The 23,627-nt window shown below is 44.2% G+C and overlaps 1 protein-coding gene across 3 annotated transcripts in view; it reads right to left on the reverse strand.

The window, feature by feature from the left end:
• Positions 1–2,840: 2,840 nt before the first annotated feature.
• ube3c (ubiquitin protein ligase E3C) overlaps positions 2,841–23,627 on the reverse strand; it is a 43,833-nt gene continuing 23,046 nt past the window's right edge. For all 3 annotated transcript variants that reach the window (XM_080855551.1, XM_080855550.1, XM_080855549.1), the window contains exons 19-24: positions 22,995–23,242; positions 10,091–10,303; positions 7,245–7,433; positions 6,876–6,942; positions 6,548–6,678; positions 2,841–4,467 (exon numbers count right to left, since the gene is read on the reverse strand). In XM_080855551.1, coding sequence (XP_080711677.1) covers positions 4,297–4,467; positions 6,548–6,678; positions 6,876–6,942; positions 7,245–7,433; positions 10,091–10,303; positions 22,995–23,242 — 1,019 coding nt within the window. In that variant the 3' untranslated portion in view covers positions 2,841–4,296. The remainder of the gene's footprint in view (positions 4,468–6,547; positions 6,679–6,875; positions 6,943–7,244; positions 7,434–10,090; positions 10,304–22,994; positions 23,243–23,627) is intronic.

The raw sequence follows: 23,627 nt of genomic DNA on the forward strand, positions 1-23,627 counted from the left end.
CACATTCTGTTGCGCAAACTCAGAGCTGCCTTGAATGGTATGTATCGCTGATATTTCAACGTCACTTCCCCTCGCAGTGAGGTTTGTAGCTGCTTTTGATTGGAAAATCGATTACTTAATGTTACTTCGAAAAGGATAACAGTGTAACTTTACGTGACTTTGGACATACACAAAATATTCACAATTCAAACAGTATCCAATCACTGGAAACGGTCATATGGTCTCGCGTATTTGTTTTTTTCGCCACCTAGAGCAAGATTAAGAAATGACAACGCACCAAAAGTACATTAGACTTTGAGACCATCAGATACCCTGCATAGGCTTACCCATATAGTCTGCTGTGTTTCGACGGCAGGACAGAGAGAACAAGCTGAATTGGTTCGGTAATTTCTACAGTTAATGTAGCCTAATGTAACATCCCCTTGTAAGTAGTCGCCACATAAGCTCTGCAGTCTATACTTTTAAGGTAGATCAAGTTACGCTGTTAGAGCTGAACCATTATGAAACTAAATAGTTAAAAACCATAAACTCCTTCCACGTGCTCTCCTAAAGCACTTTTCCTGCTTGCACACTAGTGCTGCCTTGGCCTGACACATGATTGGCAGATCATGGACATTGTCCCTCCACATTATCCCCTTTTACAGAGCATGGGGTATTCATATCAAAGATTTTCCTGAGTATAGAGAACTATAAAAATAATACCTGCCTAAACGTGAGGAGAACCAGCAAAAATTGCAAAAGTCTTCCCTCTTACTCACCTCAGGAATGCCCACACCTTTCCACGCTTCATGTCAAAACCTGACCCATCCCAACAGTGACTCAACTCAACAGATAGCTTATAAAGTTATGCATGTCATAAAAATAGACCTCACATGAAAGACAGCATAAGAAACTGCATATAGACCAGCTTACAGTTTAAATACAATATTTGACTAAATATTCAAAAATGCATTAATTAGCAAGATAATTTGATATTTGTTTACTTACTATGAAAGTTGATTTCTGTAGCACGTTTCAGCAACCTGTTTAACCACAGATTTGTCCACATCAAGTATACAGTGAAGCAAGGTATTCCAAGAACAAATACAAACCTGTGTCAAGTGACAAACCTGGCGCCGTTAACTAGGGGCAAGTGGTAAACCTAATAGAACAGCCCTATGACTGCATTACATACAAAACATAAAAGCCATAAGGTTATTCTAGGTTTACCACTTACTATGTCTTAACTTAGCCAGGTTTGTCACTAAACCGTGTTCTTGGAATACCCACCCTGGAAGGACTGAGGGCAACATGATCTGTGTTGTGCTTCCTGTCTTACCAAACTTGTTATATTATTTTACAGCTCTGCTCTATGTTGCTCTGATTTGATCAGTTCACAAGACAATAACCTGACTTCAAGGTCAAGGAATTATGAATAAACCTCTCTGCTCCCCACCCCATCATCTCCGTTCTTTTGTTCGACTGAAATTTTGGGACCACCCAAATCCTGAATCGTAGCTCCTCTGTGTTTCTGACTGGTAGGAACTTGCTGCGCTTCAGAGGAAAATCTGTGACCAAATATCTACATTAACATATGCTTTTGAGTAAATCGAGACACACAATCGGTTTGTAAAATGCTTTTAAAATCAATGTGATACATGGTGCAAATAATGAATTCATAAATAGGTCTACCTATAGTAACTGTACCATCTACAACATTTAACCAGTAGATTTATTCTTGGTCTATTTACCTGCAGGCTGGATTAGATATATAGTACATCATATCTTCTAGCCTGGAGGGTGCAGAAAGCCATCACTGGCCTGTGGAGGGTCTGCTGCCACAAGATGGCAGTCTAACCCAATGGACCATCACAATAACTGTTTTTAGTGCTCATATTGTTTGCACAAGATGGTCACCTACAGATAGGTGGACTGCGCATTGCAATAATACAGTTGTAACCATATACTAGGTATAACTTAAGTCCTCTTAGTCTTATTTATAGCACCACTTAAGAGGGAAATACACACAAATGCTTTCACAGACACTGTACATGTTTTGTTTGTGCTTGGCACATGATGGGTTGTGTCATGTGTAAACTGTAATATTGTGCCATGTGTAAACCGTTATATTGTATGTTGAGCCATAAGAAACAAAATGTTAATATACTCCGTTGCAACTAATAGCGTCACTAGTATGAATGTCACTAATACAGTCACTAGTACGAATGTCACTAATACCGTCACTAGTACTAATGCCACTAATACCATCACTAGTATGAGTCACTAATACAGTCACTAGTACGAATGTCACTAATACCGTCACTAGTACGAATGTCACTAATACCGTCACTAATACAAGCTTTCAAATCAAGCATATTACTGTGGTGCACCTAAGCGGTCACTACCAATCTCCAGTAGTATTGTGAGCTCATCCATTATAGCCATAATGGACCTAAATATATGTAACTGCAGTTGAGATGAATCACTCAGATCAACTTGGCTATTTAAGACCCAATTAACTCTCCTTGGGCTTCCCCCCTTCAATGCTAGCCTTTCTGTCATAGGACAGGAGGAATCATTGCTTTGCCTTTACAGAGATTGGTGGAAATGGTCCAAAGATGACAGATGAAACATTTCTTCCCCTCCTCCTCATACTCTGGGTGGCATCAGATTTATGATGAAAGCACACAATCTTAATTTGCGTCTGAGCAGTAATGTGTCTGATAGAGGGGGGTGGATAGCCCAGCTCAGTGCTTCTTAACTGGATGTTTCTTTAATTATATGTCAGAGGCCATTAAACTCCCAATGAAGATTTCCCTCGCAACACATTTTCACGTTGCAAAATCGACCTCCTTGTCACGCAGAAGCACAAAAGACCACTCGATCCATAATTGCAAAAAAAAAAAAACCTAAAAACAACTTTTAATCATATCCATTTACACTCTTCCTCCCATGGTATGGGTACACAGATATCCACACTCTGTAGGGAAGGGACTGTTACTTCAAGACAAACTATTTCAGGGCACATGGACTGTTAAGCAGCTGACTTCAGGATTCAGCCTTCATCCCAAACACAAGGGGATCATGGCCAAGGGGAAATACAATCTGTACAAACACACTGTGCAAAGTAGTAGCACGCAGAAAACGTGTTAACATGTACTATGGGCAAATACCATTGGCCACACTGCCACCACAAAACGTGCTTATGTTGGGCAAGATCCTCAGTCTTAAACCTTGCTTGACATGGTAAAGAATGCTTAGAAAGACAGAAAACATCATGATGGCAATTAATAATTGTCATATTAATTACCAATATGGAAATCACATAAAATATCTGCTATTGTTGGTTAATTCTTCAGTCATGCAGACTTTGAGAGGAGCTTTAAGTAGCCCCTGGTGGGTGAGCGGCACGGTGCCTGCTCTCTGCAGCATCAGCATCTGAAACCGTCCCCAAAGGCCTACTGCTCCATGACCTCCGACCATTTAATGCTTGAACGTGCTCCAACCGCCTGTTTGAGTGAGCGGTAAATCTTGACCAGCATCTTCCGTTAGCATCGCTAACATGTTTAACCCCCTGTGCTATCCTGTCTGATCTTCAGCCATTCAGTGCAGACCAGCACTAAAACAGCTAAGTGTTCAAGGCTTTTCCTTCGGTGGTCTGTGACAAATATCACTGAGGCCTATGTGTTAGCATGTCCTAGATATCTACGTATGTCTGCTTGTGTCAGCTTCAGTTCTTGCTTTAGCATCACAAACTTGAGGATTTCTGTTAACAAGGCAGAAAAGCATCTGGTTGTGGTAGAACAGCTAAATCTTTGGTGAATTTGCCATTGGACAGGTATAAGGTTTTACATTTTATTTTTAGCGTGCAAACTCCCAGAAGTGTAATCTTGGCTGTAGGATGTAGGTTTTGCACAAAAGCAACTAAAATCTATAGTAGCCATTCCATTTTTTTTATACATAGGTTTTCTTTAAAATACACGTTACATCATCTTAAAATAAAATGTCTAAATGTCCTTTCCCCCATTATGTCATGTCCGCCTAGTGCCTTTTAGAGTGCTTCAACAGTCACAACTTCCAAAAAACACCCAAAGATATCTGTGCTCTGACTGGTGAGTTTTTCATGTCCTCAGCCAACAACTGCAGTCTTTCAGACAAGCACAGCCTGTCCGATCACGTTTCTGCTCCAGTTATTGTTGTGACAGTGGTGTTTGCTGACCACCACAACCACAACAACCACCACCAAAACCCAACACCAACTTCACTCCCTGTCCAGGTCTGTAGGGTTGCCATGGCAACACCCCCCGAGGCCCTTCCTCAGCTGAGCTCGAAGCCTGCCGAGGACTCGATGGCGTAGAGCAGCTTGTTCCTCATCAGGTGCTGGTCACAGAACTCCGGGAGCTTCAGCAGGTTCATGCAGGTGCTGGCAGTCGGTAGTCTCTCCAGATCAGTGCCGCCATTGTGGATACAAAAGGCCGGGTACAGCTCCTACAGACATAAACACAAACACACAGGACTCACTGAAGGCTCCGGCCACTCTCTAACTACTGTGACCAGATGCCATATCCCCAAAGGATATATATAAATATGTATTGGCCGATGGACAAGACTGTTGTTATCAAAGCAATAATGTTTTTCAGGTTTTCTTTCTTCCACAAATAGAATCACCAATGGAAACACAAAGGCTACTGGCTGGAAGCTACTATCATATTTGATTTAGTGCTTCAGCTGAACGGACCAGCTAGTTCTTCTAAATCAAGGTGTCTACATCTATGTACATGATGATGATTGGTAAGGCAGTTGACTTCTGGCGGCTCACGGTGACAAAGCTGGTTTGATTGAGGCTGCCCCCCTTAATTGCACACCAATCTGTGTTCATTTGGTCGTGTTTCACCTAATCTCTTCCTGCTTGAGAGCTTGTGACCCCCTCACCTCTCCTCTGATTGCAGATGGACTGACCCCCCGTTTGCTGCACTGCCCTCCACCCTGTTGGACAGACGAATCCCAGCAGCCCCCCGGAGACGGCCTGGCGAAGTGGGCAGTCCCCAAAACGAACCCCGTTTAACGCTTCTGGGGTGGGCGGATGGCTGAGGGGGGGGCTGCTTCACTTTAACAAGCCAATTTTTCTGACAATTACCGTATTAAACTATCGTTGGTTATTGGGGAAATGTCATGGTGCAGGCGATAATTTTGAGAAAAAGGTTTCCATCATCTTTTTTAAATGGTTTCTCTTGACAGGGCTATTTCTCCCGTAATGAATTCTGGGACGTTTAACGGCACCTAATTAAGGCTGTGCTGGCTGCAAAGGCAGGAGGGGTCAGAGGGCATATCTCCCTCCAATCGCCGCTCTCATTCACGCTCTCCTTTTTTCCCTCTCCATCTCTCCTTCCATCTCTCTTGTGCCGTCCCTCCCAAAGTCAAATTCATTAAAAACAGGTACACTTGCTGACTTAGGGGAGGAGCACGTACCTGTATCTTTATAAAAAAAAGTCTCCCTGAAACATTTTTTCCCCCTAAGAGGAGAAGAGCTCTTTGCTGTTTTTAACCTAATGGCGGCCATAAACACCCCTAATAAAACCGATCAAACGACAATTATAGAGCCTGGTTAGGCTAAGTAAGGTATTAAACGGCTAATGGATTTCAGTGGAGATTTTTTTCTGTCATCTTCCCCATGGTTTTAGTGTCCTATTCAATCAGGAGATTAAGGAAGGAGAGTGCGCTTTATAACAGAAATTGACAGTTAATGACACAGTAATGGAATTCCAATATAAAACACCTTCATGCTGTCTGTTAGGAGTCGTCAGCGCCAGAAAAGAACAAAAGCAAAGTTAAAAATCATGATTTACAATGTCACTGCAGACAACAGTTACCAACACTTTCAATGCTATGCATAAAAAGCTGATTGTAAAGATACTTTAAAATCTCTGGTTGTACCAAACATTTTAAACATTGCCATTCACTCTGCTGTGTTTCGGGAGCTACAAGCTTTGGGTATAACACGTCGACACGCCTACATCTTGAACTTGTCAACTTCAAACTTGTGAGGTGTCTATTCAGACGGGTTAGTATTTAACCACGTATAGGGTGGGAAGGTGGGAGACCTTTCCAAGGAGTGACACAAAATGGCATCCATTTCACCACAGGTGTCAATTTGAGTTCATGCTGCCCTCAGTGTGGCGGCGCTGAAACTGGAGTCGGAGACAGGCAAAGCCTCAAATCATGTTATAATGCGGCAGGTCGCAGCCCCCGAAGAGCTCCGGTAGCTGGGGAAGATAAGCGCTAATCCTACTGGGCCTTATCGCTGCATGATGGGGAAATGATCGCTCTGAGACTTTATCAGGAGAGCTGCTTTCATTACATGCCCATTAACGGCTAGCACTCCCTAACACCCCACCACAACTGCAACTGCACACACATACACACAGTGGTGGAATTGCTGGCCTCCACAGTGCACTAAAAAATCAACATCGATAACAGGATAACAGGAGGTGCAACAATGGAGGAGGCTTCACAAGGGAAAATAAGGCGCAACCACTGAACTCTGGCTGAACTCGGCGTGAACTCTGACCTTGAAGCCAAGCAGCGGCGGGCGTGAACAGCTGGTGACAAACTTCAGCAGTTTCCTCTTCTCGTCATCCGTGAAACTCTCCACGACCTCCCAGAAGATCGTAATCACTGGGTGGGTGGCTGCGTAACCACCTGAAGGTGAGAAGAATTCCTTTAGCAGGTGAGTCGCCATAGGCCAGTGGTCAACAACTACCCAAGACCAGGCCTTTACAGTTACAGTTTAACTCCACTTTGTAAATGTACGTTAACTTTACAGACATTTACTAAAAATATTTAAAGTATTTTTAAGTAGAATGACTATCCTTGACATTTGAATCAAAAGGGCGTACCTGAATAGTTAGTGAACTTCTTTAGGTCATCAAGGCAAATTGGTACATGAGCACCAGAGATCAGCACCTAAGAGAGCAGAGAGACAGACAAGTAAGTACTCGTGGAGGAGGGAAGGGATCCAGATCTAGTGATTCACACGGGACAAAGCAACGGTTTTACAACAATGTGATTTCTTGACTATGTGTGTCTGTCCAAGTCTGTGGTCATGTTGTATGCTAGCCAGTTACTTTACGTGTTAGATGCTTTCTTTGAGTGTTATTCCAAGCTGTGTATCTATTCGGATAATGTTGTGTGTGTGTGTGTGTGTGTGTGTGTGTGTGTGTGTGTGTGTGTGTGTGAATGACAGACTGCCCCCCCCCACCCCGCACCTGTATTTCCTGCTGGTCAAACATGCGTAGCCACTCCAGGTTGACCACATTGGCCAGGCCCTGCCGAAAGGCCAGGCAGTGCGGCCGGATCTGTTTGTTCAAGCGGTAATCTGCCACTAAATGGATGTAGGCTATCCGGTTTGCCGTGGTCACTGGGACGTCCTTGCCGCCCGGCTTAAGCTCAACCACCTGGAAACAACAGGCACACAAACAACCACTCTGTGAGAGCCCATCAGTTAAGGGTAAGGGAAGCAAATGGGGCATTTTAGGAACCATCACCCATGTTTCCACACAACGCCCACTGGCTTAACAGCATTACTGGTGAAAATAGGCACTTTATTTCCTATTGCAGAGTTGGCATGCCATCCTTGATCCACTTACTCGTCAAAGATAAAAGCTGTGGTTGCCAACTATGTACATTTATATACATGGTACAATATGTCACAAGGACCAAGACGGGAGTTTAAACAGGAAAGTGTTAGGGGAAAGTGTTGGGGGTACCAAACCGGTATGAGATAATGTGACATCCAAAACCTACCTGTCTGATTAAGTGTAGGCTACAATTGCAACTTTGAACACGATCACGCTTGTATCAAAATTATTCTAATGTGATGTAGTCAACAGCTGTTAAAACTCTCCTGCTTGGGAACCATAGATGAGGGAAGAAACTACAGTTTTGCAGAAGCAGCGAAGCACTATCGTTTTTACAGTTGAGCCGAGATTGATCTAGTCTTTTTTTGTAGCAGGAAAAAATGATAGGGGGTTCCGGGGGTGTCACCACTGGAGGTAATTCACCATGAACTCGCACTGTTTATGCATTTTGGGGCGAGAAGGACGACAGAAATGCATGAAGTGAAGTAATAGCCTAGTCCTTACCATGAAACAAGATGATTATTTAAGCAATGGCTCTACGAGACGAGTCTAGTCTATTTGTTCATTTCTCTCTCCTTCTACAGTCAATGCTCTGTTCCCATTGTTTCGATGCGTTTGAGCGACCGCCTGCTTATCAATAAAATATACAATATACTTCATGCATTATGGATTTTAGTGGAGGCTGGAGGATCCACAGAGATTGGGGGGTACATGTCCCTATTTCCTAAGCCTCTGAGTCTAAAACTCCGGCAAATGCACAATCTTTTACAACAAAATATGCCATGCTGGCTAAAGCATATGATATGAACAGACACTTCTGGTCACAAGCTTGTTGACTGTGGCTGCATAGCTTTACGGTTGTTTCTTCTTTGAAGGGAAGGGGAGGGAGGGAGGGGGGCTCAGAAGTAGAATGTTTAGCAGTGGCTGGACTCTGCAGTCAAGAGACCAGAGACAGCTGGGCCTCTCAGTGTTTGGCACACAATGACCAGGAGAGACACATCCAATTAACTTTAGTGTGGCAGATCTGGAGGGGGGTCAGGCACCTCGGCAGACCTGCACAAGAAGGCTCAAAGCTCCCATTCAATCTCCATCTCAATGCTTATGGTGTGTGTGTGTATATGTGTGTGCAAGGATGGGAGGGGTCTGGTATAATGGAATGGCGAGCAGCCATCTTGACTTTTTAACCCTGATTATATGAACAGATTTCCAGTCAGAATATCGGTGGAAAAGGTTTGCAGCATTAATCACTGCACTCTTGAGACCACGTGGAGGGAGAGGTATTCACATTTAATATGTTTTCTGAAGGCAAATATCTACCAAGACCATGATTTTTGCAAATGCGCTAAGATTCAGATCAAACGCGGCGCCAACGCGGCGCCAACACGTCCTTCGCCAGAATAGCGGAGCACGAGGCATGTTCCTCAGTTACTGCGCGTGTTTCTGATGGCTTTGTGGAACATTTATCATGGCCGTGTCTCTCTTGCAGAGGGCACTGGCAGGGCAGGGCTCCTGAGTGTGCCTAATCTCCCACAAATGGCTTCCCATATCGCCTCTGCGGTGTCCTTTCACAAACCCTATCGACAGGGGGAGGCCATTTTGTGGCCTATTTACAGAAAAGCCAATAAGACGCAAGGCCCTGTGCAAACAGGGGCTGTGGGTAGTCGGCCAACCCAGCTCAGGGTGCCACACAGGGGACACAGCCTCCTCTGATGAATTCCCCCCCCGCCCCAAACCACCAATCACTCCTCTCTCAGTGAATCAGGTAAACTTGTGACTGGGTGAAGAAAGAAGTAATGGAGGTGTGTCTGTACATATTTGTGTGTGTGTGTGTGTGTATGCATTAGAGAGAGAGAGAGAGACAGGGGTATTGTGGGTGTGTGTGTGTGTGTGTGTGTGTGTGTGACAGAATGAGTGAGAGTGTGTGTGTGTGTGTGTGTGTGTGTGTGTGTGTGTGTGTGTGTGTGTGTGTGTGTGTGTGTGAGAGAAAAAAAAAGAGAGAGGTGGTGACTACTGGTTTATCAGTGGCAGCTTCTTGATAATTGGTGCTCTGATGTGTTCTCACAGCTGGCGAGTGTGTGATGGTCAACAGAGGCGTTCTTTCTAGCTGCCACACTGCACCCGACACCAATCCCACAGCAGAGCGCGCGGGGGCCAGGGACAGAGAGAGGACGTGCTTTATCTTTCACAGCTCAGAATGCAGGCACACAGTGCCAGGATCAATCATTAACAGCAACCGAAAAGAGGGAACAAGACAGAGGTGAATAAAGAGTAAGAGGAGGCTGACAAAAATGAAAAGAGAGAGAGAGAGAGAGAGAGACAAAGGAATAATCAGGAATCAAACTGAACATCACAAAGTCAGATTAATTATGTAAAGGTATTATATAAGGTTTTTTTTTACAGAGGTGGACCAAAAAACAAAACAAAAATCTTTTTTTTTTCTCCATCCCTCCATGCGTTTCATTCTCCCTCCTCACCTGAGCCTCCCCAAGGTCGTTGTTGACGATGGTGAAGTTAAGTCCCAGGTCCTCCACATCTTCCTCGTAGCTCTTCAGGAACAGAAGGTTCCGGTACATCTCCGGGTCCAGCGAGGCCAGGTGATGAATATCCACGTCCGCACTCGTGCCCAGCAGTTTGGACAGGAAGAAACTGGCAAACGGCAACTCCACCAGCATGTTCTCATACAGGGCCTACAGTGTCAGAGAGAAGAAACCACATTTACACTGTTTGTTATTTAACGAGACAGCATACAACAAATATGTTATGGTATATGGTCATGTGAAGGACAGATAAACAAACATGTTACTCTAACTAGCTGCCAAGGCTGTGTACTGGACAGTTCTGTGATCTGAGCCGGACCACCACGTGCTTTCACAGCACGACATCGTCAAAAATATCACCAAAAGACATGACTTAGATCAAAGTTGGCACTGATAAAGGCCTTATAGAGTACTGTTGTTTAGGTAATTGTAAGGTTTGGGTTTGCATGCCTTTCAGTAGTTAGAATGCTAGTTTTTGACTAAAACTCTTTTTACTGCTGTTTTAATCCATTTGAATACATATGTGAGGAATATGACAAGGCAACATGTAGGCCAAAAGACACCAGCAGTCATCTAAGCAGCGGTATACAAGAGAACACCACAGATCATTACAAAGTCTATAGTACGAGAGCGCTGCCCATCATCACTACCACACACACACACACACACACACACACACACACACACACACACACACACAACCTGACAGACGTTAAAACCAGACCATTGCTCACACACTAAGGACTTGGAAGGCAATCCATCAAAAGTGCCCCCCCCCCCCCCCCCCCCCCCCAACCTCTTCACAAAAGGCCTGGAGAACGCCAGCCAGCTCAAACTTTATAAATGTTAATCCTCACCTTGACCCAGAGCACCATCAAGCAGTGACTGGGAGCAGGTGAGTCATAAAGCCCAAAGCTAATGTACTGGAATAGTCCTCAAAAGAGCAGACTGGATCACATTAAAATATACAGGGGGCCTTTTATAAATGATTGCACTAAACGGCCCACCCTCACCGAGACACATCAGCTAAATGGATTATAAATTCAGGCAGATTTCCATAATGCATGCATCTTTAAACACACATGCGGTGTCCGTAAATCACCCCTGTATTTTCTAAACACAGGTTAATCGTGCTACTTCAAAACAGAGCGAAGGATGAAGGGAGGGGGGGAAAAACAGGCGTGATTTCTTTAATGCAAAATAATCCACTTAGCATTTTTCACACACTCTGGCCGAGTCGTTTGGAGAACATATGCATTCCACCCCCCCCCCGCCCACCATCCCCGATTGAAAACTATCAATAACCTGTGCTGCCGGGAAACAGTAGCGTAAAGGACGCAAGGGAAAAGCAGGAGCGCATTTTCACACCGGGTGTGTGTGTGTGTGTGTGTGTGTGTGTGTGTGTGTGTGTTATTTATGTCTGTTTATTGCCAGAAATTGTGCCAAAATGACTTGGGATGTAAAAATGGGTGCAGGAAGGATTAATTATGGGCCTGGGCCTTTTAATATAAGTGAGTGCCGTGGCAACGCAATTAATGCAAATGCGGACGCGGTGAGCGAGGTAAACGGCGACAGCGGCTCCGGGGCCTTCTGTTAGCTGCCAGGCTAATTTGTTAATTTACAACATTAAGAATCAATAAAAATATAATGCGTCTCCAAACGCATCACTATCAATCAGGAGTTTGTAACCTTCTCTCACTCTTTCTCTGTCTGTCCCTGAAACACTCGCTTGCCTGCTCACTTACTCACTCACACGCCCCCCAACTTTTTCTACAAAGTTTGGAAAGAGAAATGAATGAGAGAGAGAGAGAGAGAGAGAGAGAGAGAGAGAGAGAGAGAGAGAGAAAGGGAGAGATGGAGAGAGTGGGATATTGGAAGAGGGGGGTGCTCAGTGAAAGCATGCAAGGCACTTGTGTGATGTTAAGGAGACCTGTAAAATATACAGGGTTGGGGGGGAGGGAGGAGGTCCGTAATGAGTTTGTATGTGCCTGAGTGTGTGTGTGTGTGTGTGTGTGTCTAAGTGTGTGTGTGGTGAAGGTTGGCAGGACGTTTGATCTGGGCAGCTTTAATGCAGAGCTGTAAAACTGGTAGATTTGGCCTAATGCTTCTACAAAAGCATGAGAGCGAAAGAGAGGGACGACCCGACTGAAATGGAGTGGAGGATGAAGAGTCGGGTACAGGCAAAGAGAGGGAGTGGAGGATGAAGAGAGGGGTTCAGGCACAGAGAAACTAAACAGGGCAGAAACAGCAAGAGGCAAAAAGGAGAGAGAAACAGGGAAAGGGAGAATGATAGAGGAAGGGGAGGGAATATGGATACAGAGCCCACAGAATAACTCTTTAAAGTCTTAAACCTGAAAATAATATCTAAATAGTCCCACAAGTTCACTTTGTAACTTTCTTTTGTCTTTGTTACAATAGGAGGGTGAAAATATGGTGTGTACTGACGTCAATCATCAGTGAAATAATGAAATCCCATATTTTGAAATGATGGCATAAAAGCAATCAATACACATTAACAAACAATGAGTCACCAGTATGAGTCTGAGTGTCTGACATCGATAAACTTATATGACCATGAGGTAAAAGCTATATGACCGACTCCTTACAGGCCGCTGTTGTTTTATTTCAAGGAGGAAAATTAATAACAGCCATTTCGGTCTCCAGCCTGAGTCCTATTTTACAGAGTGACATTGTGTCTGACTCTGACACACCCACACCCACACACTCACACACACACACACACACATCATCCTTACCACAATGCATCACACTCAAACCCGACTTTGATACATTACCTCTGACCTCCAGTGAATGGAGAGAAATGTAATGGACAGTGAATCGCAAACTGTCGCAAACTGATATGTAGGTATATATAAATATATATATACTGTATATATATATATATTTATATGTGTGTGTATCTGTATGCGTGTGTGTGTGTGTGTGTGTGAGAGAGTGAGTGAGTGAGTGAGTGAGTGTGTGAGAGAGCGAGCGAGCGTGTGTGTGTGTGTGTGAGAGAGAGAGAGTGTGTGTGTGTGTGTGTCAGTGAGCGTGTGTGTGTGTGTGAGAGAGTGATGTGTGGGTGAAAGTGAGTGTGTGAGCGCGTGTGTGAGTGAGTGAGTGAGTAAGTGTATATGTGTGTATGAGCATGAGTGTGAGTGTGTATGACAGTGAGTCTGTGTGTGTGTGTGTGTGTGTGTGTGTGAGAGAGATAAAGTGAGTGTGTGTCTTCGCATGTGTGTGTGAGCGTGCGTACGTCAGTCTCAACATTCAAATGAGATTAAAAGCCACATTCTGCCCCAATGATGCCATTCTAATCTATATCCCTTCCCTTTATAATGGTGCTAAACAAATATCAATACAGTTCCACCACTCACTCTGCCACTTTGGACTATATTTATGGAGAGAGAGAGAGAGGGGGTTAATTGAAAGTCAAATTCAAATTAATTTCCTCACCTTAATTGCCTCTGCCATTAGTGGGGAAAGGGCTTGGGGAGATCAGGCAGGGAGGAAGGGAGGGGAATAGGCGGGGTGGATAGGGTGCAAGCCCGCTGACTGGCCATTTCTCACCAGAGAAGATTCCGGCATGTCCAGCCGAAGAAAAGAGGAGGGGTGTACTTATCGGTGAATAGCCTCTGATACAGTGAGAGAGAGGAGGGAGAGGGAGAGAGGAGAGAGAGAGAGAGCAAAAGAGAGGAGAGAGAGAGAAAGAGAGAGAGAGAGAAAGAGAAAGAGAGAGAAATAGATAGAAAGAGAAAAAGAGGAGAGATAGAGAGAGGAGGTAGAGAGAGGAGAGAGGGGGAGAGAGATAGGAAGAGAGAGAGCATGGAGCGGTAAAGAGTGTGTGTAAGAGGCCGAGATGCTCCTGACTGTAAAACAGATCAAAACTCCATTACCAGGGTGGCCTGGGCTGCTTATTTATGTGTGGCCCCTCCACATGCCCCCGCCCCTCCCCTCTCCCCCTCTAGCCTGGCTGATTTAGCGCTGGCCTCGCAGGACAGCTACACAAACAATGCGCTGGAATCATCGGCTAATGGACTAGTCGGACTGAGGGGCTGGGGGTGGGGGGGGTGTAGCTGTCATGAGCTAATTCCTGCCCCCCCTTAATTACCATCTGTCCCTCTCCTCATCCATCCTGCCATCAGCACCACTATCTGTGGCACCTCCACGTACAGAAGGCTGGTGTGCCAGGTCAGGGAAATTTAAAAACATTAGAGGTTAATAAATAGCACACTGCTTGACAGGGAAGAGGCCGCGGGGCAAAGCAGAGGACAGATCGCTGCCTGGGTTAATGGGGCCGAGAGCTCCTGGCAGGTAAGCCTGAGCCTTGGGGACAGAAATGACCAAGCATGATTCTGAGCTCACACACACACACACACACACACACACACACACACACACGGCTTGATTGGTATTTTTTAACAACACACACCTCCTTGTAATTTGCGCTCTTTTAATGAAACTCACCAACAAACACAAGCATTCTTGGTCATAACGCATGACCTCTTGATGTTTTGAAAGTCAAATAGTTACACTGTTGTCAAACAAACCTGTTAAATGTGTTAAGGTTTTTGTTGACTACTTAGCGCTTCATAGTAAAAAAAATTAAATAAAAGGCTAGACATACAAGCTTACTGTGAAGAGGGGTATAAATCAGGCAGACCAGACTGCCAGTCATCGACTAGCTTCACCCACTGAACCTGAACTCTAACCCTTGACCTCTCCCATCAATCCAGAGAGGGGGGTCACATGAATAAGCTACAGCCACACACTTACCACTAGGGGGCAAAGGAGGACACGCGTGTGTCTGTGTGTCTGTGTGTCTGTGTGTCTGTGTGTCTGTGTGTCTGTGTGTCTGTGTGTCTGTGTGTCTGTGTGTAGGTGGAGCCCAACAAAAGACTTCATTACCCACAATTCCCTTATCACTCTGACTTTCTTATCTGACATTTCACAGAGACAATTGGCTGCAAACAAGGTGTTAAAATCGTGACGTACTTTTGCCTATAAACTGCGTTGAAATGATACATTCATTCTTTTTGCGCACTCTCTCTCCACTGGCCTTGGCCAGGCTCACTTCTCCTTCTACTCACCTCCAAGGGTGAAGAAACAACTCTCTTTGTTCTCAATGGAAGAGAACAGACTAAGCTCTCACCACGGCAAACAATTGCCTAAGATCTCTCGTTAGCTAAACACTGACCGCTAACGTAGTAGACCTAACTTTAGCAAAGCAGCTAACAAAGATCTGCAGCTAACTCTGCAACGGGAACAAAGCACAACAGAGACCTCGCGGAAACTGCAACATTCCGAGCGATCAACTCCTCCGAACTGAACTGCAGTGAAACAAAGACTTCACAACAAGGACAACGGACTTCTCTGCCTCAGGAACATCGGATGCGCCAACACTTTTCCAAAGGACTGGTAACTTCGACTGGGCAGCTAGCTAATCACAACCTGGCTAAGCATAGGACTGTTTACATATGCCATTGTTCATGTATTGTATCTGTTTTGTTTACCGAACATAACTGTTATATACTTTCATTGTTAGTTGGTAGTTGGCTTCGCCACACCATGTAAGGGTTAACGTTATGATTGCTTCTCATATACATCGGGACTTGCATGCGTTACTAACCATTTCCCTCTTCTAACATGGCATCTTAAATCACATACGATTACAAATGCATTGGCCTTCATATAGCCACACACGCGAAGCTCATAATCGAACTTCCCGCTGCAGAAAGGCTCGTCCTTTTTCATCACCACACATGTATGTTCACGATTGCACACACATGCACGCGGAACTACGTGGTCAGGACAAAGGAACACACACACACACACGCATAGTTTCAGGCGCGCTCCTAACAGCGCAACTCTGAGCTTACAAGCTCGCTCGCTCGCACACGCACACTCCCTCTCCCTTACACATACATATACTTCTTCAATTAATTAGTTAGGTACATTTAGCTAGATTACATATTGTGTGTTATTTCTTTATCATTGTGTAATAAATACTTTGATTTATATACGCTGGTTTATTTAATGTTACACAAGAATGGACGTTGTCAACCTCTTCTATTCAGAACTCCAATGACCTTCAACCATACTATTGATAAGGTAACTTTGTTTGTAGTTATTAATTTAATTATAAATCCGAGTTCCAAATTGATAGTATAATATATTTTATGAGACTGATATATTTAATGAGACTAATTTGTGGATTATCAACTTAATTGATCTGCCTTTGTGTTGAATGGTTGATCCCTGTCCAATCGGGTGAGATTACCAACATATTGTTGCTGTTGCAAGGACAGCTCCAGTGTGTCTTGGTGGCCCTCGTGAAGACAACATCACAATTCATACACAATTGCACCCACATTCACCCGGCGCCTGCTCACTGGGTAAGATACCTACCTAATCTGGTACTCCCAAATGAGAATGGTACCCATTTTACCCACATAATATGGCGCCCCTGCGTGAGGATAGTACTGTTGGCAATCATTCATTATTTGTGTAATATTAATGACCGCTTAATTTCAGGCCAAATTCAGAATTTGATATTCTAGTGTTAAACTAGTCTAAAAGTCGTAACACTCACCGCCACTAGTCTGTCATAGGACTAAGCACTAGCTGTACTTACAAATAAGTGCAAAGCTTCATATATCAAATTGAGCTTACAAGCTATTTGATATTTTATTAGTGAATTAGCACCTTTTACAAACCTTGGAAATCTTAGAACTTGCTATTGCTGCTAGCCATTCAGGTTGAACCTACTCTGTAGGAATTGTGAATTTCTGTCCAGCATTTGAATACCACGTATTCAATGTAACATTGTCAAGCTGTCAGCTGTAACTGTGCTTAATCAAACTGTTTCCCTTATTTTTAATTAATTCACAGCGTGCCACCGGCCCTGTGAAAGAGAGCTTGTACCTGACTGTTACTGCCATGCATTCCAGCCAGTGATCGGAATAGAGACTGAGAGAGAGCCACAGCGAGCTACCGGCCCTGTGAAACACTTGTGTACCTAGCTGTTACCACCACGTGTTCCAGCTTGAATTTAGGTAACTGTGACTGACCCTAACTGTAACTGCCCTGCATCTCAGTTAGTGTACCCAAACTTTTATGCCCACTAGACCCACTAGATGGCGCTGTAGCTACACCTCATTCCAGGAAGCTACTCCTCATTGCGTAGGTAATTACACTCCTAGGTTAGGCTAGTGTACTGCCCAAGTTACACTACAAGGTGTCTGCCACTGCAACACCATAGCCAAGCGCCTAAGTAATTTCATAACCTACCCTATTTTACATTACTTTAGCTTACCCCTCTAGCTAAACATAACAATGGATAACCCCCGTGTAGATCAGTTTATCTCTTCCGTAGCACAAAGCCTAAAACCCGGCTACCCTGAACTCATTAACAGTTTGAGTTTCAGTGAATGCAGGAAGGAGATAGACTCTCTACTAAATAACAGGTATGATGCACAGACTGCATCCAAAGACCCATTGTTAATATGCTTGCTACTGAACTTTCACAGGCAAACCAGCCTTGCCTTTCAGTGCAATGCAGCATTAGAAGCGCAGAATGCTAGTCTCCTCCAAGAGGTACAGACAGCTAACAAGAAAGCTATGCGCTACCTAGGAGACCTACACTCAACAGAGTTAGAACTCTGTTCACACAAGGAGGAGCTACTGAAGGTTAGGTCAGAACACCCTGCCCCACCACAGTCGTTCAGCCGATGTGAATCTGGTTACTCTGATTCACACTCCTCCCTTGGTGAAAGGTCTACCCCTCCTTCATTCAGATGGGAACACTTCCCAACTGACCATCAGTCCTTGGGAATGAAGTCAGCTCCTCAACCTCCACTGAGAGACAGAGTTAACAGCCTGACTTCCCATTTGCCCCTAACAGATATAGAAGAAACAGGTAGTTTATTCCCCAGTAGATATACTGCCCATCCTTCTTCTCAGCCTCTGTTAAATAACACTTTCTTCCGTGCCCTTCCCTCCGAAGGCAGGACTAGGTCATGTACAGACTGTTCAGCCTCCTCTCCATACATCCACGAGAGTGAGTACCGCTGTCCAGCATCTGCCTCTCACCCAGAGAGAAGCACATTAGAATGTGATAGACATGTCCGTTCCCATGCTAGATTAGTCTCGCCTTCTTCAGGAAAGACCCTACAGAGTCCCCGTCTAGAAGTGCTTGAGCTCATAGCTAAGGACATTAAAATGTTTGACCCAGACCACCGTGATCAACACATTGACGATTACTTTAGGGAACTAGACAATAACATGACTGACCTACCCAATGCAAACCAAAGGGAGAAAATTAAACTCATGTGGAAAACCAGCTCTAAAGCAGTCCACAAGTTTATTCAGGCACAACCTCCCCGTATCAGAAATGATTACGCCGAGCTCTGTCATGCTTTAAAAGAAGAATACTCTTCTCCTGTTGACGAGATCGCATCATTGGTTGCTGCCTCCCAAGTCAAACACACCCGTCGAGAACACCCTAGGGATTTTTATAAACGTTTGAGACATGCATACTTCCAGGGCAAGAATGCACCAGGCTTAGAAGAGAGTTCCACCTTCAAGTCTCTGTTCTTGCGCAACCTGCACCCATGTGTGCGCACTCACGTTTCCCTAATGACGCATGAAGGTAACCCCTCAATGAATGAGATCAGGAAGATGACACAGATGGCTTGGGAAACTGTTGTCAATTCCAAAGAAAGGGGGAAAACAACTGAGCCTACCTGCTCAGATACTAAAGCGTCTCCCAAATTCACGGCCTCACAAGTTCACCCTCACAACAGACCAAAGGGGGGTGACAAACGGCCTCATAGGGACACTGAGCGTAACCGCCATGTCCATCATCAGCGTCGTAATGGAAATACATCCCCTAGAAGCAGCAGAAGGCCATATTCCGAAATCATGGCCCAGAAACATGACCTGCCCCTAGATTCGACGGACGATGACTACCATTACACTGACCGACACTCAGACCATGGCCGCAAGGCTACAGACAGTGATAGTGCCTCTGACTGTCCCTCTGACTATGGTTACCCCGAGCGTAACAGTCCTGAGCCAAGAGTCAGACGACACTCCAAGCGCATGAACTCCAGAGTTCATCACTAACTGTCTGTTGAGCCAAACAACACAAGCCACCCTGCACTGACAGTAAGACAAATGCTTGCTCAGGGATCTCACTTTTCTTGTAGTTGTATAGGCCAAACTTGGATTTGTTAGCAACAGCAGCAACTTCCATTATTCTGAACTAGTTCATTAAAACTACTGCAGTAGCACACTAGCTTCATACATTGCAGACAAAGCTAGTAATGCACATGTCCACATCAAACACAAGTTTAGGACATTACCATACTGCCATACAAAACCTTGATACAGCCATTTGAGCTTTAAGTTTTGAGATCAAGATGACACCCTTCCGCAGCAGAACATGCCTTAAGGACAAAAACAGCAAAGGCTGCCAAGACTAGTCAGTCACTAGTCATCTACTAGTTAGTATTGTCATCCAATCTATTGAGTGATTCAACAAACACACTCTTGGATTCTCAAGAAATGGTTTTATCATTGTATCAGGTGCCCCTATCTCTGCATCTCAGCCTAACAAGTTGACATCACTAACTTTTCCTATTCTCACTAACCCTGACGAGTAGATGACCCACTGGTTTATTTGTTGTATGCTATGTCATTGTCATTACTGTTTATTTTGATTTTGTCTTTGTAACTTGATGACTTTGTACCTGCTAAGCCAGAATAGATAGTATCAACAAATGCCCAGTACTGATGTTACAACTTTGACTGTCTCACCAATGAACTCTTTCCACACATGGACTATGCACAGTTGTGCTCACTGGATCACACATCCGGTGCAATCAAGTGACCAAGGGGGGATGTAGGTGGAGCCCAACAAAAGACTTCATTACCCACAATTCCCTTATCACTCTGACTTTCTTATCTGACATTTCACAGAGACAATTGGCTGCAAACAAGGTGTTAAAATCGTGACGTACTTTTGCCTATAAACTGCGTTGAAATGATACATTCATTCTTTTTGCGCACTCTCTCTCCACTGGCCTTGGCCAGGCTCACTTCTCCTTCTACTCACCTCCAAGGGTGAAGAAACAACTCTCTTTGTTCTCAATGGAAGAGAACAGACTAAGCTCTCACCACGGCAAACAATTGCCTAAGATCTCTCGTTAGCTAAACACTGACCGCTAACGTAGTAGACCTAACTTTAGCAAAGCAGCTAACAAAGATCTGCAGCTAACTCTGCAACGGGAACAAAGCACAACAGAGACCTCGCGGAAACTGCAACATTCCGAGCGATCAACTCCTCCGAACTGAACTGCAGTGAAACAAAGACTTCACAACAAGGACAACGGACTTCTCTGCCTCAGGAACATCGGATGCGCCAACACTTTTCCAAAGGACTGGTAACTTCGACTGGGCAGCTAGCTAATCACAACCTGGCTAAGCATAGGACTGTTTACATATGCCATTGTTCATGTATTGTATCTGTTTTGTTTACCGAACATAACTGTTATATACTTTCATTGTTAGTTGGTAGTTGGCTTCGCCACACCATGTAAGGGTTAACGTTATGATTGCTTCTCATATACATCGGGACTTGCATGCGTTACTAACCATTTCCCTCTTCTAACATGGCATCTTAAATCACATACGATTACAAATGCATTGGCCTTCATATAGCCACACACGCGAAGCTCATAATCGAACTTCCCGCTGCAGAAAGGCTCGTCCTTTTTCATCACCACACATGTATGTTCACGATTGCACACACATGCACGCGGAACTACGTGGTCAGGACAAAGGAACACACACACACACACGCATAGTTTCAGGCGCGCTCCTAACAGCGCAACTCTGAGCTTACAAGCTCGCTCGCTCGCACACGCACACTCCCTCTCCCTTACACATACATATACTTCTTCAATTAATTAGTTAGGTACATTTAGCTAGATTACATATTGTGTGTTATTTCTTTATCATTGTGTAATAAATACTTTGATTTATATACGCTGGTTTATTTAATGTTACACAAGAATGGACGTTGTCAACCTCTTCTATTCAGAACTCCAATGACCTTCAACCATACTATTGATAAGGTAACTTTGTTTGTAGTTATTAATTTAATTATAAATCCGAGTTCCAAATTGATAGTATAATATATTTTATGAGACTGATATATTTAATGAGACTAATTTGTGGATTATCAACTTAATTGATCTGCCTTTGTGTTGAATGGTTGATCCCTGTCCAATCGGGTGAGATTACCAACATATTGTTGCTGTTGCAAGGACAGCTCCAGTGTGTCTTGGTGGCCCTCGTGAAGACAACATCACAATTCATACACAATTGCACCCACATTCACCCGGCGCCTGCTCACTGGGTAAGATACCTACCTAATCTGGTACTCCCAAATGAGAATGGTACCCATTTTACCCACATGTGTGTCTGTGTGTCTGTGTGTCTGTGTGTCTGTGTGTCTGTGTGTCTGTGTGTCTGTGTGTCTGTGTGTCTGTTAAATGTCCAATGATTATATTCCTTAGGATTGCAAAGTTGCGATACGTCACTGTTATTAACTAACCATAAGTGAATGTGATAGGTTTGTATAGACCAGACCTGCCCAGCTCCAGTTCCATGGAAAACTAACCACATTAGAACACAATCATCAGTTCATATCCAAAAGAGTCCATTAAAACTACATTACCCATTGTCAAACAGGAGGCAATGCCAATGTCTCCTACTCTTGTATTTACCCAGTCTATTGCTTTAATCACACAATGCAATAGTAATGAGTTGTTATAATGGGGTCATTAAGCACTGACCAGTGCCTTATCATCCCTTTCTCTAGTATACCAGAGTTTGAATGACATTTCAGTGTGTCCAGAGTAAAGGTGTGCCATGCAAAGCCAGGGATTTTTCCGATACGGAGTTACTCACAGCTCTTTAAATGCCCTGAGGAAAAAGCAGGTGTCTCACAATGTCAACAATTAGAGTGAATAGATGGAGGTTTTATTTCGCTCACGTTCTCGCACATGAACTCACACATTTCTTTCTCTGTCTCTTTTGTTCTCTCCGTCTCACAAAAGATGTAGTCTCTCTCTGTCTCCACCAAGACGTAGTGTTCTCACAGCTACACTGTGTCTACATAATTAACATGGTTTGGTTTATTTTTCCTCTTTCCTCCTGTCCCCGGAGCAAACTCACCCATGCACACACACAAACACACCTCATTTCACTGGAACAACCTTTGGACCACCCTGGATACACTGAGACACATTTACCTCCATTGGAGCCCAATGAGGTGGAAGCAGACTCTTCAGACAACACTCAGACACCACTAACAACCAACACCAGCCGCTCATCACCACTCCCATTCACACACACACACACACACAGATACTTTGTCATTGACTACGGCACAGATGACCAGAGGACGAAGCAACACAATGTCAATAATATTCATATCAACAAGCTGACTAGCCCTGGTAAAGAATGGATCCAAATTAGGTTGTGCCTGTGAGACCAAGACTTTACTGTACTTGTACGTCCCTTGTACGTCGCTCTGGACAAAAGCATCTGCTAAATGTAAATGTACTGTAATTGGGTACACTGGTGGATGGGTGAAAGTGTAGATGAATATTATGGATGAATGTATGGATGAATGTATGTATAAATGTATGGATGAATGTATGGAAAAATGTATGGATAGATGGATGGATGAATGTATGGATGAATATACGTACAAATGTACGTATCAATGTATGGATGTATGTATGGATGACTCTAGATGGGTGAGGGTTACCTTCCCCAGGATCCTGCCCAGGAAGTAGTAGTGGCGGGTAAAGGAGTCCCCCACCAACATATCAGCGCTGGGGCTGGGGTAGAGAAGGCCCTCGTTGGTGGTCTTGAAGAAGCCCTGGTTGGGGTTGAAGCCCGTCTTCAGAAGCTCGTTCAGGAACTCCCGGAAGATGCCCCCGCCGTCAATCCCAGCCTCGTCCAGACCATGAGCGTTGAGCAGGTGCACCCGGATTCGCTTCTTCAGGTCAGGCTCTGCAGAACAGAGGAAGGATGGAAAACCAGGTGTGACACTCAGAGATGTTGTGTAACAATGTGTTAGAGAGTGTCTAAAAACTAGATAAACAAAGTAAATACAAATACTAAAATACATAAATCATATTTCCATCTTATGTTTCCTATGCTATGTATTCCTACGCAATTCACATTTCTTTAACTACAACAGCTAATCCATCTGAGAACAGCATTAACACCAGCAGGAACATTTATTTTTCATTTATTAAAGCTTGTTTCAAACAGCTCCATGTTAATAACCAATATCTTCCAGATGCTTTTTGAAAAGTCTGAATCAATTGAACTAAATGCAATCAGAGCCAAGGAAACGGTGGACAAAGAAAGCGTGGATATCGCTGTACGATAC

The sequence above is a fragment of the Sprattus sprattus genome (assembly GCF_963457725.1).
Source record: "Sprattus sprattus genome assembly, chromosome: 17".
NCBI lineage: Eukaryota > Metazoa > Chordata > Actinopteri > Clupeiformes > Clupeidae > Sprattus > Sprattus sprattus.